Source organism: Seriola lalandi, unplaced genomic scaffold (genome assembly GCF_002814215.2).
Source record: "Seriola lalandi dorsalis isolate HSWRI2012SDOR001 ecotype SW California unplaced genomic scaffold, Sedor1 jcf7180002054591, whole genome shotgun sequence".
Taxonomy (NCBI): Eukaryota; Metazoa; Chordata; class Actinopteri; order Carangiformes; family Carangidae; genus Seriola; species Seriola lalandi.
The window spans coordinates 1,668,420-1,680,502 of NW_019525144.1; the positions used below are offsets into that span (position 1 = coordinate 1,668,420).

Genomic DNA, 12,083 nt, shown 5'->3' on the forward strand with positions numbered 1-12,083 from the left:
GTTAGCGTTGCTTTCTTTAAATGCTTATAAAGTTCCATTAGTAAGGTAATGAACTTGACAGTAAACATGGGTCTGTTGGCCAAGTAAGGTAAAGTCAATTTTTATTAAATAGTGCAAAATCACAACAAATTATTCCGAGGCACTTTAAAGCCCAGATAAGCGTAAGCAGGTTTACATTACAACTGTTTTGCCGTGTTACCTTTCCAGTGAACTAAATATTGTCAACCTTAAACCTTCTATCAGGACATCTTGAAGAAACAGGGGTATGATAATTGGTATTATAAGAAAACACTTTACAAATCATATGCTTAAGTAATACATACCCAATGCATGACTCATGATGATCAAATACCTGAATTAATGCAGGATGTATCACAAGTCACTATGAGTTTATATTAATGCTTAATGGATCATCTTGTTAACCCACAGTTAGTGCACGTTCATTAATTTGCCATCAAATCTGCTAAAATCTATTAAAAAGGGTAGACTATACCAGACTGAAAGCAGAGTAGTACTCTACCTGTTGTCATAGAAATATGAAGCTTTTTTTTTTTTATCAAACGTGTTCAAATGTAAACACATAGGCTCTATGTTGCTGCACAACAAAAGCAGCTTCATACTGGCACTTAATTCAACATTCATTATAGCTGATGAACATTGAAGCATTAACTAATCACATAAACGTTACTTGATTATTTCCTAACAGTGAACAACAATGCACCTGCATTACTTTGTGCATCAAATCATCACACATTCCTTCGGCATTTGCATTTGATTTGTACTTTTATTAAACAGTGTTACCCCATTCTCAACATTTCAGTAGACAGCCTTGTTGCCAACTGCTGCCATATGGCACAAAGACTAACTCGATTAAGGCTGGGCCCACAGTATATAGCTTTTAACCTGGAACCTAATAATCTGCTTAAATGGTGCGACCATGCAGTTGACCACTGCACATGCAGCTTCACTGAATATCAGTCACCCACTATTTTAAAGCTTTTGCTGTTTAATAGCAGATTATATTTATTTGTTTTTTAATACAAAAAAGACATGTGGGACAGAAATGAGAAAACCTTTGAAGAGGTGACAGGATTTGTTAAAATCTTGTTGCCCTCACCGGTTTACGAAGCAAGACGAACTTATAACCACTCAAATAAGTCGCCAATTTGATGGGCATTTATTACCCCCTGTTAGGGGAGAGTCTAGTTTTAGAGGGCGGGTCCCAAAGATGGGGTGTTTTTTATAGACCAGAGAGTTTAACCGCAGCCAGTGTCCGTCTCTGGTTTCATAGAACACTGTGGAGCAGAATGGACCCCAGCATGGAGAGCATACACAACATTTAAACTCAGGAGAGCAATTTACTTTATATCCTGCGGAAATCTGCTCATTTCGTTACCAGGTAAGGTTTCCTTTACCTTATTTTACTAAGTGTTTACTTGGCGCAGGTTTGGTGTTGAGAATGTTCTTGGCATGAAGTTCAGAGTTCCTATGTCTGTGTCCTCACAGTGTCTGTGTCAGCATGTGCAGGATGAAGCTAAGTAACTACACTATTGTCAAAACTGATTTAATGTTATCCATCCATATTTTCCTTTCAGATTCTAAATAGCCTATTAGGTTACCAGTATGTTACTGCTTTCATTTTCCTCTTTGTTTAGTGAAATTTCATGTTATTGCAACAGATATTCCATTAAATTCATCAAATTAATTTTATCCTATTTCTTCTCTCACAAAGTTGACACATTGAGTAGAACAGGGTTTTGCTGTTGTTTGTTCCCCTTCTTTCAAAGTGAAGGTTTTATATATTAGTTGTAAAATATCCAGAGGAAAGGTTCCTCCAGGTTTGCTGACAGGGAGGTCACAGAGTCCACTGCCCAGCTGTGTCTTCACCTATGACTCACTTACCTCCAGTATTTTATTGCAGTATATTTGTCATGACATATTTACTCTCACTTTTTTTTTCTCCCAGGCTAAAATGGAGAAGGATTTCCCATCAACACCCACACCTGTCAACACCCAGGGGTCATGCCCTGTCCTGGATGGACCCTCTCTTCCCTCCCCCTTACAGATTCCTCCCTCACCCATCTCCAGTGACCTCTCTGCTCCACCCTCTCAGCCCACCAAATCTCCATCCTCCACAGAAACAATGACAGAACCCAGAAAATCCTCCTGTTCCTCTCCACAATCAGCTCCAACCATGTCTAAACCAAAGGACCCCCCTCCTTCTTTAGATGGGTCAAGGCCCTTATATGCTGCTGTATCCTCTAAGACTGTTTGCACTAAACCCGCAGACAAAACACCACTTTTTACTTCTCCTAACCACTCTACCCCTCAAATCTGCAAAACTTCAGCCAGCATGGCCTGCGACACTCTGACAGTTTCCCCTCCCTCTACTTCCACCACCGCTCCCACCACGACTCCTGCAACTCCTTCCACCACCCCTGTGAAACGTACCTTTGCCTCCATGGCCAAGAAGGTGATACTACATGAAAGACTTAGAAAAGCAGAGGAAGAGGATGCCAATGATGAAGAAGATGGTAAGAATGACTTCATTTTGATTTTGGGATTAAATCAAACACTGTGAATTTTAATTACACTGAGAACTGAAGTCACAGACCACAGACTCATTGCACAGTTGAGGTGATAAGCCTTGTGCTGTATTTTGGAATGTCTCTCCATGTGTAGCAGAGTAACCCTGCACTTGGATAAACATCTCTCTTGGCCACAATTGAGAATTACTTAAGTTAACGTTGTTTTCTTGTTTTAATCCTGTATGGAGAAGCATTTGGACTGCATTTCTGCATAAAAGGTACTATACAATCATTAATACTACATTAAAACTTAAATAAAGTAAAGGCATTATTATAATCAACAATGCCTTAGTTTGTGTATCCCTGCTTGTTACATCCCTCGTTTCACTCAACAACTGTTTTGTGTGTTAAACCAAAGTGAAGAAAATCAGATGCTCTGCATACATCACCTTCTCTGCTTTACTGTGACTGGCAGGTGAAGAGTAGTGAACATGCAGACATATAGTTTTTCTGCTACTTGCCTTCTCTATTGCCACACATACCTTGTTGAACCTTTTTAGCCATAGAGCTATGCATATCTATATCTATGGATAGCTATGTCGGTGTGATGTCCACAATGTAATATCTCAACAATTATCAGAGGGATGAAATTTTGTAGCAGAGAATGAATCCTATCAGCACCTCGGTGAAGCCCTGACATTTCCTCTAGCACCACCAGCAGCTTAACATTTTGGCTTTGAGTGAAATGTCTCAACAACTATTGGATGGATTGCCATTAAATCTGGTACAGACATTTGTGGTGCCCAGACCATGAATTCCTCCAGTGCAACCGTGAGGTTCATATTTGTGGTTTTGATTGAAATGTCTCGTCCACAATTGGCTCGATTGGCATGACAAATGAAACAATTATTTACATATTACATTAAATGATTAGGGCTGAACAATTAATCAAAGTATTATCGCAATATAGCCAAGTGCAATATCTAAATCGTGGGAGCTGTAATTTTTTGATAAAGGTATAATGTGTCACAATGTACCGTTATAAGCAGTGTGCTGCTACAGAGATTCCCCACCCTGCAAATCATATTCTGCAGACCTAAAGGATCTTTTTCTATATTTTTCAGGGAAAGTTAAATGTGAACTATAACTTTCTCTCTAAAATCGTGACTCGTCATAATCGCAATATCTGACAAAATCATCGCACTATGATTTATTATATGTATTTATTTAATTTTGCATAATCTTTAGCTCTACTCCTGAAATACTTGTATTATCTACACCTGCTATAGAGAAACTAATAATAATATTATCACCTGTTACTATATTTCAAAGCCACTGGTAGTGAAATCATACCTCTTACATCAATAAGAGATTTTGCTGTGAATGAGAGTCTGTGGCATTTGAAACAGGGTTACAGGCGAAGAAGCTGAACCCCTTTGCTTAAAGGACACGGGGGAGACAGAAACCGTTACGAAACTGGGCATGGTGTTGATGGAGCCGTGGGGTCTTGTCACAAGATATCAGCATAGACAGACAGATACAGACACGTTTAGAGCGAACACAGTCTCACATAGAGCAGATCTACACCCCTGACTTCTTCTTATTCTCATGTTGCAACTTATATGACAGCTGGGATTGGTTCATTGCTGGCTGTGAACACGATGTGTGTTAAGACCAGCAATGAGTCTTACTTCTCCTTCAATGAATATGCCTTTACAAGTTTGGCAGCAAGGGTTTTATGTAATCCAGTGAGTCATTTTCGATTGATTTGATTGATTGAGATATATGTACATTTAACGCATCTCCTCTCCTCTCCTCTCCTCCAGATGAAGAACCAGAGGAGGATTTGTCCATGGAGCAGATTGAGGAGAAAGCCAAAGCTGGTGATGCCAGAGCTCAGACCCGGGTGATTTAAAGCACATACATAAAGACTGGCACTTAGCATTGTTTTCAGTCCTTGACTCAGTGTGGTTGAGAGCAAGTGTCTATTTTTGACCACTGAGACCAGACTTTGAATATGATACACAAGATCCTGTCACACATACAAATTATTAAGAACACTATTTCAGTGTATTGCAGCATGCACTGATTTTGTACAAATAATAATGAAATATTCACATTTTCTTTGCTCGTCGTTCTCTGCCAACACGCACAAATGTGCCGGCGTAAGAAATGGAAGGGTGGGGGGTGGAGGGCTTGGAAGATGAGACCAGACTTTACATTTAAGACCCGCCAGCTCTGAAAGGGTAAATTCTCAAGTGTGGCTTCTTCTCACGCTGCAGGAGGAGTGTGTAAGGGAACATATCCAAACACGTGACCACATCAGTAAAGTGGTTTGACATGCAGTATATGCACCGAGGAATGGTTCAGACACAATGATGTCTCATATATCATAATAGACATGCTCTACACCGACAGCTTAAAGTCCTACACAAGGGAATCAGTGTTGCTGTACGAGCATGGTTGTTTTTCATTTGTAGAATTATCATAAGTATTAAGATGTCTTGACAATACTCTCAATTTAATATCCATGCTAATGAAGCAGATTTATGAGACTTTATGTTTATTTTATGTAATATAGACGCAGACAGGAATGCACTAATGCAGAGCCGCTTCAGATGCAGGTACACATTTTCATACAAACAGACACATTTGATGGTAACTGTGAGAGAAGGAAGTTATGAGGTGACAGATAAGATTAGAAAACAGTCACTTGATATGCCATCGGGGGGGCCTCTGCTACTCCTGGAAAACAGTTGAGTTATCTATGACAGAGGCACCGATAGTCACAGCGGCCGAGAATTATGAGTTCTGTATCTTTCATCTGTCATCAGTGGATTCCATGAACATCAAGGTGAACTGTTTTGATTCAAACCACTTTCTACCCAAAGAAATAATCCCTATTGAAAAATGCGTGTTCTGTACATTGTCCAAAGTAATGGGGTAAAAACATATGAGCAATGTTTAATATAAAGCTATTTTATTATGTACACTTTATATTATTTCACAAGCTAGTCTATATTATATGGTCTCTTTTGGGAGTTTGAGCCCCACTGTAAGGTGGACTTCATGTCACATTGTACTGACAGGTTTAAGAATTAATAGTTAGACTAAGGTCATAAAAACTGGATGGACTCTCTTTGACCTCTTTTCTGTGTTTCAGCTGGGTCAGCAATACTTGATTCTTGCTGAGGAGAAGGACGCGGAGTTAAACCATCTCCTGGCTGTTAATTGGCTGATTAAAGCAGCTAAACAAGGAAGAAAAGGTGCAGCAAGATTACTGCAGCGCTGTTGGATCCAGAAGAAAGGTATACAGTACGTGCACATGCATATTCTTGTTTGTGTATTTGTGGTATCTTTTTTTATTCCTGAACTTTTTCCTGTCTGTCATTCTTTGCAAGGAATTACTCCAGAGAATGAGGCTGATGTGCGCAAGTTGTCCACAGAGAGTAAGTTTGAGCTGGCAGTACGTAAAGCAGCCATGATGATGTACTTTAAACTCAACCCAGAGAGGAAGACCAAGGTGGCTATGACTGAGATGCTGGAAAATGTCAGCCAGGTCAATGCAGTGTCAGGTAAGATGCATACACACACAACCGTCGACACCATATCTGCATTGTTACAGCAATGCTGCCTGGTCTACTACGGACTGCCTACAATGCTGTAGCATGTTGTCATGTGATAGCTACCATTGCTGTTAAATATATGATATATTCTTCTTTAAGATGTCAATGTTTGCAGCTGTCACAGTGAAGAATATCACATTACATGCAGGCATGCAGTGCACTGTTTGTAACTCACTGGTGCTGTGGTCATTTCTCCCCAATAGGTGGCACTGCAAGCAGGATCCCTGGCCCAACCTCAAGCCAGACCCAGAGAGTGTTGGAAAGCATGGTCAGCAATGAGGGTAGGTATCCAGACAGAGAGAGACAGAGAGAGAGAAAGTGAGCGGCTATAGTGTATGCTCTTGTATAATCTCCTGCATTGTGTCCTCTCAGCCAAACAGCTGGTGGACCTGGATGAGTTTGTTGAGATGACAAAACAGTATGCACAAGGTATTGTCCCCTCTGCATCCCAAGATGGCAACCAGGTTGCCAAGACTGAATGCCCTACACCTCGCAGCAGTGGTCAGGAGGTAAAAGACCAAATTTAGAAAAATAGACGATAGAACATTTTTTTAAATATTGTAGAACACAGACATAACTAAAGCAAAAGGCACACATATCATCTTATATTTCAATAAAACAATTCAGACGTGTGTGTGTGTGTGTGTGTGTGTGTGTGTGTGTGTGTGTGTGTGTGTGTGTGTGTGTGTGTGTGTGTTCTGAAGAGGACTGAGTTGGTCCCGTCAGGATACAAGAAGTCCTATAAAAGATCTTGGAGTTTGGGCCGGACTGGGATGATTCTGGGCACGAAGCAAAAAGCCATGGACATGAAGTCACGCCTAATGGTATCCTAATCAGTAGCTAGTTTTACAATTCATTCTGTTTTTCTATATTCCTGGAATTATCCTTCATGAAATATCTGTGGAATATCTGTTCTTGTGGATCTTTTTCCTTTTGTTAAATCATTCAGTTCTTAATTCTCATTTCTCTTTCCTGATTTTTGCCTGTTCATTCCCCCAGCTTCTCTTCATATCTGTCTCTCCTCACTTCAGATGCTGGAGTACCCGCTGCACACCATTGTGGAGATGAAGGAGCACCTGGTCGACTGGGCATCGCGGGCCGGTGTCCAGTGGCTGAGCACAATCATCCCCACCCACCATGTCAACGCACTTATTTTCTTCTTCATCTTCAGCAACGTAACAGTCGACTTCTTTGCTTTTTTCATCCCCCTGCTTGTCTTCTACCTCTCCTTCATCTCCATGATCATCTGCACATTACGTGTTTTTCAAAGCAGCAAGGTGAGTGTAATGAGCAATTCTCAATTTTTCTCAAAATTGATAGTATTAATATAATTATTTAGTTATTACTTAATTGAGCCCGATTGCTTTTAAACACGAAACCCATGTCGCCACATGTCTCTCTGTTCTGTCAAGATGCTGGTGTATGTGCATTTTGTTTAAGGTTTTCTTTTTCACTTTACTGAAGTAGCAAAGCATGTTGGAGGTTTTCTATGTGTCTCTCCATCTTTTCCAGTGGGATACTCATATAGTCATAGTCATATACAGTAGTTTTACTTGAAATCTGACCTGTTTGAAGAACATCAAATGAGAACATTGGAGTTTGCGACTTAACAGTAATCATACTAAAAGTATCAACATTGGCAATGATGGTGAAATTCATTTTACTGATATTGAACAATGCATGTACTGTATTTGAAGATTCACAATTTTCTTTTTCGTTCCCCCCTTCATTCTCCAGACTTGGGAGAACTTCAGAGCCCTGACATCTTTGCTGATACATTTTGAACCTGGGCTGGATGTGGAGCAGGCAGAGACCAACTTTGGCTGGAACAACCTAGAGCCGTACCTCTACTTTATCCTCTCCGTCTTCTTTGTCATTTTCTCCTTCCCTGTAGCTGACAAAGGCTGGATCCCCTGTTCGGAGCTCTCTACTGTGGCCATCTTCTTCACTGCTGTCAGCTACAAGAGCCTCAGCTCCACTGCTGCGATGTACGCACGCCAAGCAATGGCCATAGAGGTCAGAGGGCACCAAATGATCTGAATCACAGTTGTGCATGTTGTAGCCTTTTACATCAGACAATATATTTAACATTATTATCATCATAACTACAGTCTTGCAGTAAAGTACATTTGAAAGTAAGTCTTGAAGATTGATTTTCTAACTCCTATGAATCCACTTTATCCATTGGGTTGCAGACACTTGCCATTTATAATGCATCAGAAATATTCAATATTCCCTGGTGAAAAGTCTGAGAAAAGTCTCAAACACATTAAGTGAACCATGCTCGAAACAGCCTCACCTCAGGGGATTAAAAAACTTGACAGTAACTATCTGCAAGTTTTTCTATAGCATACTGAGAAGAAATGAGATCAGCAACCCCGCAAGATAGAAAATCTGTGGGAAAGTCAGTGGCTTTCTAAAACATTTGCCAAGAAGTGGACTGATACTTGATATTTATTTGATAGCTTGTGATCCTTTTAATCTGACATACTTGAATTTGGAATAAAAGAGTTCCTTCATAGCTACGCAAAGAATCTAGTTTATGTACATAGTTTTTTTTTTTTTTTAACCCAGGTAGCATCATCTCTGTGTTGCCTGACCCAGTTCCTACCAGAGAACATGACTGTGCTTCGTTTTCTGGGACACACCTTCGCCACACTACCACTAGGGGAGTCAGTGGTGCTGAAGATCAGTATCCCCTGCCTGCTGTATGTTTACCTGTTCTACCTCTTCTTCAGGTGAGATGAAGCATTTGGACTGCAGGATGTGAATTGATAAATTTATGCCTTCAAAATTAATTATTTCAATTTCTTTTCCGCGTCTTTCGGTCTGTTTTCTCCACAGCATGGCGAGGATGCGTGGTTTCCGGGGGACTTACTGCTTCCTGGTTCCATACCTCGTGTGCTTTATGTGGTGCGAGTTCTCCGTCGTGCTCCTTCAGAGTTCCTCCGCTGTGGGTCTAATCCGCACCTGTGTGGCCTACTTTCTCTTCCTGTTCGCGCTGCCTATTCTGGCATTTGGCCTCACCGCCATGCTCTTCATTCAAGTCTTCAAGTGGTTCCTTGAGCTGGAACTGACAAAGGTGATTGTCACCTTGGTAGTGTGTGCGATCCCTGTCACCCTGCGGCTGTGGACGCGGTTCAGCATGTCTATTCTGGATGTCTTCCGCTCAGTGACCCACCGCGGCCCAGTCAAACTCATCTTACTCTGTGTCTCCATGGTGCTGTTGTTCTTCTCTGTCTACGTGTACCACGCAGAGGGGGACAAGGTGTACAACTCCACGCTGACTTGGAAGCAGTACAGCCAGGCGTGCGGGCCTCCTGCCTGGGAAATCAAAGGCATGGCCCAGACACAGATCTTCTGTAGCCACCTTCATGGACACAGAGTCACTTGGGTTGGGAGTTTCAAGCACGTCCGTGTGGCTGAGACAGAGAATGGGGCACAGTCGGTCATTAACATGTTGCCGGTATTCATGGGAGACTGGCTGCGCTGCCTGTATGGAGAGAAATATCCCAAATGTGAGCCATTGAATGCTACAGCAGCTGCAGATTTGGCAGCCAATTCTGCTTCAGCTACCATTTCACTGCCCATGCTGCTCCGAATGCAAGAAGAGGAAGAGTTGTGTCAGCTCAAGGCTCTGGCCAAATATACTTGCCATGTGAAGCACTTTGACAGCCACCGGTTTGAAGTGACAGTGGGCATGATCCGGGATGGAGGGGTGGGGACAGAGGACCCTGCCAGGGATATAATCCTAATAGCCAGCCATGAGTTCAGAGAGGTTCTGCTTAATCTGAGCCCTGGTAATATGGTGGAGTTCAGCACCAAGCTGGAAGGCCGCCTTGGAGCCAGAGCCCCGGCCTTCGAGTTGAAATCCATCCACTGTCTGGACTGTGCTCCCTCAATGTTGAATAGAAGCAGGCAGGTGAAGATAGAGAGAAACTGGAGACGCACAACAATGAGAGCCCTGAAGTTTGCTTTCGATTTTTTCTTCTCTCCGTTCTTGTCTGCAAAAATCACTGCCTGAGAAGAAAGACAGCAACACATAAAGCTGAAGTGATAATAACTGGCTTGAACCTCTTCAGGAACTCTTTTTCTTGTGATGTGACGATCAAGTTACTAATGTAACTTATAGCAGTGGTTCTTAAAGTGGGGTCCGGGGACACCCATCGGTCCTTTAGGGAGTTCCTAGGGGTTCCCAGCAAAAAGCGGAGTAATTAATTCTCACTATAATTCCATCCATAAGTAACACAGTGACAGAATGTATGACTATGTTGGTCATTGGTTCCAAACACTTTCTGTACTAAAACATCTCAAAGCAAAAATGTTATCAGGTGGGGGACCCTGAGCCAGAATCTTATCAAATGAGGCTCTGTGGTCGAAGTTGTGTCAGTAGAGGGGTCCGTGATAAAAAATTTGAGAACCACTGATTTATAGTTTTGTTTACAAACTGATATGACAGGGATCTACAGTGCATGTTTATGTACTGACATTTCAACAGGGTGAAATCTTATAGGAAAGGAATTTAATATTTTTGGTAGTACTTCCTGTTAGTGCATGAGTTTACAAAGATTTTACTCTTTCAGTTCAAGAATGATTCAGATTCCAACATTGAGCTTCATTTTCAAAAGCCAGACAAACACAAGAACATATTCTTCAATTTGTATCCATCCATTTTTCATTTTCCAGGTCTGTTACAGTGAACTGGTTTAACTTTGATGGTGTTTATAGAGATGATATGCAAGGAAGCTAATGTTGGGTGCTCATCACTTCTGACTACCTAGAGTAACTGTGCATTTCTTAAAAATAAGATAGTGGCATTTTTAAATAGAGTGAAATTTATCTTTTGTTGAGCAATGTTGCTGCTGGTTTTGTACCGAGGAATTTCTTACGTGTATAGTTAATATGTTTGCATGTACAGTATGTGTATACATTTACGTGTGTATACATTAGTGCAATTTTAAATGTACTTTTACCCGTTTATTTATAGGTGTTCGATAATATTGGTTGTGTGCAACCATGAGCTTTTTGCTTTGTAGTCTTAAAAAGTTCTGGTCTTAATCTTATTTTTGAATATTGATCAGATTTTCCTGTGCCTTAAACTATATTGTACATAAAATGGCATTTTGGAAAGCCTTAACATAACACGTTGATCTATTTTTATTTTTTTTTGCAGTGAGGCTGTTTATGGTGAGCCCAAAAACCTGTCTATATATGCAGCTCATGGTTCTTCCTACACTCTCACGCACCATAATGCCACATCAAAGATGTCATGGCTAATTATAGGTCTTACTATTTATGATGCTGACCAAACTGTGCAGCAGTTTATTTTAACTAACTAGGGGTGACTTCTAAATGTCATTTTTTAAAATATACTGTACATCACTAGTCCTCACATTACTTGGTTTTATTTTTGATGGTATCTCTTACAGTAAATATGCCAACAAAACATTTGACAGTGTTCATTCCAAAGAAAAAGAGCGTAATAGGTGTTTTGCTTTGCCTTTAGATTGCCCTCATGCTATGATAATTTATTTATGATGTCAAAATGAAGATAACAGTTTAAAAAACAGTTTTAAAATCTGATTATCTGAATAATGCATTGTGACAAAGCTGAAAATGGGGCTGTTCTTCTTTGATATACATGGTTTTCAGATGACAGCAACATTTCCCTGAGTTGTACTAATCAGATGATCAACATGTAACACTTCCAGAAGATGAAAACCCATAGATGTGAACACTATAAACTGCACCTGTGATTGACAATCACCGAGGTTGAGCCTTTATACTGTGAATTTATGTAGTGATGTATGGGGGTGTGCAATTCCTATTAAAGTGCTTGACTTTGAGACAAAACCCCTCATGGATGGTTTTATTCAGTCATCGTCTTTTTAGTGATGAGAAAAAAATGATGTCCCTTTAAATATAGACA

At 40.7% G+C, this 12,083-nt stretch overlaps 1 protein-coding gene across 1 annotated transcript; it reads left to right on the plus strand.

Moving 5' to 3' along the window:
* The first annotated feature begins 1,284 nt into the window (after positions 1–1,284).
* On the plus strand, positions 1,285–12,007 carry wfs1a (Wolfram syndrome 1a (wolframin)). The gene is made up of 12 exons (XM_023419110.2): positions 1,285–1,399; positions 1,967–2,534; positions 4,355–4,434; positions 5,692–5,836; positions 5,930–6,103; positions 6,358–6,435; positions 6,527–6,663; positions 6,859–6,978; positions 7,186–7,431; positions 7,892–8,170; positions 8,729–8,892; positions 8,999–12,007. The coding sequence occupies exons 2-12, from the start codon at positions 1,973–1,975 to the stop codon at positions 10,176–10,178; spliced, it is 3,165 nt and encodes a 1,054-aa protein (XP_023274878.1). The 5' UTR covers positions 1,285–1,399; positions 1,967–1,972; the 3' UTR covers positions 10,179–12,007.
* The last annotated feature ends 76 nt before the right edge of the window (positions 12,008–12,083 follow it).

Excerpts from the sequence above, each read along its gene's own strand:
- wfs1a (XM_023419110.2), top strand. The coding sequence starts at position 1,973 with ATGGAGAAGGATTTCCCATCAACACCCACACCTGTCAACACCCAGGGG. Across the intron at positions 2,535-4,354 it reads TGCCAATGATGAAGAAGATG|ATGAAGAACCAGAGGAGGAT; the intron begins GTAAGAATGACT and ends CCTCTCCTCCAG. Across the intron at positions 8,171-8,728 it reads GCCAAGCAATGGCCATAGAG|GTAGCATCATCTCTGTGTTG; the intron begins GTCAGAGGGCAC and ends TTTTTAACCCAG.